We start from the raw sequence: 5261 nt of genomic DNA, 5'->3' as shown, positions 1-5261 counted from the left end.
GGCAGATTTCTGAGTTTGAGGCCAGCCTGGTCTACAAAGTGAGTTCCAGGACAGCCAGGGCTATACAGAGAAACCCTGTCTCAAGAAAAAGAAAAACTGAAAATTGATCTCACAGTTGACTGAGGAAGACATGGGTGGGGCTTTGAAGTTTAAGTTCCCAAACTTCCCACTGAGGAGCGGACTGAATGCAAAAGTCGCAGTGGATCCTGTGTCCTTGGGGGGCTTCACTCCAACTCCCCTGCTGCACTGTGTGAAACAATGTTTCAGCTATAAAGGTGGCAAGAATTGGCTCACACAGAACCGGAGGGTGCTCTTAGATGCTCTCTAGAGAGCTGTCAGTAGGGGAAACTTTCAGACTCAGTGTTGCTCAAGTTCAGGGATCAATGTGGGCTCTAGGAACTGAGGGAGGACCCATGAAGAAACGGGTTGTGGAGAGCCATGTCTTCACACGGAGTCAGAAGACACAGCTTCACTCAGAGGCAAAGGCAGGTGAAAGCAGGACAGCCTGGTGAGACGGGTCATCACTGTACACATGAACAACTGAGTGTGTGTGGTCCCTTGTCGGAAGGCCCTCCCCAGCTCCTTCCTGTTATCTCTGACTCTGGGCTCAGGGTTAGCCTTGAGTTTGCCTCCCGTACTCCCGGTCTAGTATCTCTTCTTTGTTCCTACCTCTCCTGAGGACACTGGAGGCCTGGGGGAGTTTAGGATGTCTAACTGGTGTGCACTAGGAGCTTTCTTCCCAGAGACCTCAGCGATCCAAAAAACAATAGAAGCTTTGGCAAGAGCTGAGAGGAAACGCCCGTTTTCCCTTCAGACTGTACAGTTTCTGTTTCCTTTTTATTTTTGGCAGGGAATCAGTGTGGGGCTAATATGAGAGCCCCACACCCATGTTACTGTCACTTTTCCTAGTTCCTTTTTTGACATGAACAAGCGCCCTCTACTGATGAGCTAGCTCAGTCCAGGATATGTGGAGAGGAAAAATAGTTACAAAGGCCTTATTCTTATGCGTCTGTTACTTGCCTGTCTGAAAGTGTCTTCTCTACTTTTACAGTTGTTTCTTTTGGTCCAGAGGTTCTCTAGAGGAAGAGAGGGCTTTCTGGACGTGCCACCTGGTACCAACTATGTGTGGCATGTGTGTGTTCTGTCTCTAGGTGGTTCACTGGCAGAGTCCCCACATGCACGCCTACTATCCTGCTCTTACCTCGTGGCCATCCCTGCTAGGAGACATGCTGGCCGATGCCATTAACTGCTTAGGATTCACGTGGGTGAGTAGAAATGTCTCTAACCACCGATACCTGGGAACATAGCAGGGAGGACCATTTCAGGGCAGAGGATGCATTCTGTTCTTTATCTCTGAAGGGAGAGGGTGTCTAATTATTCAATTAATAATGTATATTAATTGACAATAAAACCTAGTCTTTATATACATTATCTCATCTAATCCTATAGACTCACGAGTACTGTTCCCATTTTATAGATGAGGAAATTGAGGTTTAAGTGGTTTATCTTCCTAAACTTCGATGAGATTTGAGCAGAGATCTGGTACAGTTTGTGACCTTGATGGGGCACTTTGACATCTCTTGGGTTATGGCTTCCCCTGGACTCTTGTAACTCTCTGAAGAGTTAGAGATATGCTCTGGAATTTCTCTTAAGCTCTACTCTGCTCTGAGCAGTGCCAGAAGCCTCACGGAACATCCTTTATCTCTTAAGCTTGAACCTAGGCAGTGAGTGGGAGGTTGGGGAGGGTCTGACTCCAGCTGTTATCGTGGGGAAGAAAACAGAAATCTCTTAGTAAACGCTTCCCTTGGGCTTTAGAATATCAGCAGGGCATTTTAGGGACTTGAAGCCAAACTCAAGCCAATCATTTTTGGGTTGTTTCTCTGGCCTCATTGAGGACAGCCTGGATCCAAAGTCCTCATCCTTTCCCTTTTTGACAGAGGAGGGTAGCACATGTGGAGTGGGTGTGTGCATCCTGGACCCCCGAGCTTGACTCCTCCTCTGCAGAAGTTCTCATTGATGTTGAGACAGCCACCTAGGCATTCCTGGAGCTGGTGGGGGGGCATCTCAGTGCAATGAACATCCTTCCCTTCTTTCAGGCATCTAGCCCAGCTTGCACAGAGCTGGAGATGAACATCATGGACTGGCTGGCGAAGATGCTGGGGCTCCCGGAGTACTTCCTGCACCACCATCCCAGCAGCCGAGGGGGAGGTGTCTTACAGGTACCTGTGATGACAACCTTCCATCTCACACAGAGTCATGATGAGCTCAGAAAGCAAAGGCGAATCCTTCCCCACAATTCTCCCATCTTGCACGGAGTGTCCTTACGTCACCCCACCACCACTGTCATCGCCACCACATCCTGCCCAGTCCGTGTAGCCTTCACCTCAGCCACAGCCACCACACTTCCTTCAGCTGCCAGTTCACTTATGCCCCTGTCTTCACCACATTCCCTTATTCGAAATAGATAGATTGAGCATCTGATGATTGGGAGGGGGGGTCCAGTGGTCCTTGGTTCAGGTTTCAGAGTTTACAGTCTGACAAGTCTCCTCCTCTGTTGTCTCAGAGCCAGTTATGGGAAGAGCTTCATTGCTCATACCCTCTGACCAAAATGAATTCCATCCCGATTCTCACGGTGAGAGATTCGATCAGACCCCTGTGAGGAAGCTGAGTTTGTTCATGTTGCAGACTTCCTGTGAGCAGAACTTGGGATATAGTTGGAAAAATACACAGTATCTATTGTATACAACCTTGCTTCACCTTTTCTCTTTGTTGTCCTTTGAATCAGGGGCTCTTCCTGTAGACCAGGATTCACTATGTAGCCCAGGTTGACCCCCCAACTCACAGCAATCTCCTTCATCATCTTTCTGTGCACTGAGGTTACAGGTGTATGCCACGGCGCCTGGCTGGCGATCTTGCTCATCATTGGATCTTCTCAGTGCCCCTGTAGGTACACAGCAGCATCTCAGTGACCTTAAGATCTCCATGAAGCGCAGAGAGCTTAAATAACAGTTGCTAGGTGGGAGAAAGAAGAATCTAACGCAGGAGTGTCTGAATGCAAATCATGCTTTCCCCTGCTTTCATTGGTTATCTGAGTTTAAGCTATTCCTACAACCTTCTGAACATCATCTCCTCATCTGTAGTGGCAAGACAGCCCTCTCACAGGTGTTTGAGGATCGAGCAGGACAGGAAGTATTCTCTAAACTATGGATTGTGGTACAGAGGGGAGATGAGATTATTACTAATCTTTCTTCCTTGTTATTAAGTGATGTTCAACCACTGACTATTCTGGGGGTCTGGTCTATTCTACTGCCCATGGCAGTGTTCACCTGGCTTTCTAGCCAATTCTGTCAGCTCTAGTTCACCTGAATAGTTTCAGAAGTAAGCCCTGTGTGGGTGAAGTCCGAGATTCCTGAGACACCGCTGACATGTCTTTCAAGACTACACAATTATGTCTGGAGAAAATAATCTCATTCTATCTTGTCTTACTGTGGATACTTTTTGTTTGGTAGATAGAAATGAGTTTCCAGAGGGACAACATCAGCCCATGTTGACAAGAGCTATTGAAAACAAAACCAGATTAAATCACCAGCCACTTGCACAAGCCAGCACTCTCTCTTGAGTGTTCTAGTGGGCTCAAACTTGGTTTCACCCTGGAAAAACCAAAGGTCTCTCCTCCTCTCTTCTCTTGTCTTCTCCCTCCCCATCTTTTCCTCGTTCATTCTATTTGTGCTGGGCATCAAACACAAGCCTGCAAGGGGGCTAAATAGGAGCTCTACTATTAAGATGTGCTTCTGGCCCCAAGTTTGTTTTTTCTTTTCAATTCAAGCATAGCTGCAAGAAATGGGAATTTCTCTTGGTTGCTTCTGGAACATTCCTTTTCTTGTTTCTGTAGTCACTCTGAGAGGTGTTGTCATTGGTGAAAACTTACTTTCAGAATACAGAATAGGCATGTGGGTCAGGGAGGAAGGAGGCCCTTTGGGAAGGAGTGTCCCACTTCCTTACTAATAGTGACCACACACAGGGAGGCACACCCGGAGATACACACAGATACAGACACAGGTACACACACACACACACACACACACACACACACACACACACACACGACCAATCCCAGGGAACAGAACCTAGAGAGACTGGCACGATTAGCAATCCCTTTCCACTACAGAGCACTGTCAGCGAATCCACTTTAATTGCCCTGCTGGCAGCAAGGAAGAACAAAATCCTAGCAATGAAAGCGTGCGAGCCCGATGCTAATGAGTCCTCCCTGAACGCTCGTCTTGTTGCCTACACCTCTGATCAGGTAAGTTGCTTGATAGAGGCCACACCCTTATGCCAGGGCTTGGCCTTAGGGGTCTTAGCACTTGTGTAATTCTCATCTGTACCTGTGAATCCTGGGTTTCTGGGAAGTTTGAGCCTGAGGGTTGATTTCAGAAACCATAATGAATACTAGTTTCATTAAGGTATTAGATTCCTTCAGTCTTGGTCTTTGGGCGTTCCCGGACACGCTTATCTCGCGGCCACCCCTTGCCAACTGTTTTCCTTGGCCCATGTAGGCTCACTCTTCAGTGGAGAAGGCTGGCTTGATTTCCCTTGTGAAGATCAGATTTCTACCTGTGGACGACAACTTCTCACTCCGAGGAGAAGCTCTCCAGAAAGCCATTGAGGAAGACAAGCAACAGGGCTTGGTGCCTGTGTTTGTAAGTCAGATTGCATCTTTAAGATTAGTGGGCTAGAAGCTGGGCAGTGTTGGTGCACGCCTTTAATCCTAGCACTTGGGAGGCAGAGGCAGGCGGACTTTTGAGTTTGAGGCCATCCTGGTCTACAGAGTGAGTTCCGGAACAGTCAGGGCTACACAGAGAAACCCTGTCTCAAAAAACAAAACAAAAATTAGTGTGCTAGGACATGGATATTAGCAACTAAGGAATTTTGACAGAATCCTGGTAAGTGATGTGCTGCAAATGGAAGCAGAACAAGCCTTAAATTTAGTGTTTTACAGATTATGAGGTAGCCTGCCTGCCTTCCTTCCTTCCTTCCTTCCTTCCTTCCTTCCTTCCTTCCTTCCTTCCTTCCTTCCTTTCTTCCTTCCTCTCTCTCTCTTTCTCTCCTTTCTTTCTCTCTTTCTCTCCTTCCCTTCCTTTCTCTCTTTCTCCCTCCCTCCCCCTTTCTTTCTTTCTTTCTTTCTTTCTTTCTTTCTTTCTTTCTTTCTTTCTTTCTTTCTTTCTTTCTTTCTTTCCTTCCTTCCTTCCTTCCTTCCTTCC

At 47.3% G+C, this 5261-nt stretch overlaps 1 protein-coding gene across 1 annotated transcript in view; it reads left to right on the top strand.

Moving 5' to 3' along the window:
• Hdc (histidine decarboxylase) overlaps positions 1 to 5261 on the top strand; it is a 20248-nt gene that overhangs the window by 5016 nt on the left and 9971 nt on the right. The window contains exons 3-6 of the mRNA XM_021151581.1: positions 1152 to 1265; positions 2097 to 2219; positions 4169 to 4303; positions 4557 to 4700. Of these exons, the coding sequence (XP_021007240.1) occupies positions 1152 to 1265; positions 2097 to 2219; positions 4169 to 4303; positions 4557 to 4700 (516 nt within the window). The remainder of the gene's footprint in view (positions 1 to 1151; positions 1266 to 2096; positions 2220 to 4168; positions 4304 to 4556; positions 4701 to 5261) is intronic.

Source organism: Mus caroli, chromosome 2, assembly GCF_900094665.2.
Source record: "Mus caroli chromosome 2, CAROLI_EIJ_v1.1, whole genome shotgun sequence".
Lineage (NCBI taxonomy): Eukaryota > Metazoa > Chordata > Mammalia > Rodentia > Muridae > Mus > Mus caroli.
This window is presented reverse-complemented; position numbering and strand designations above follow the sequence as displayed.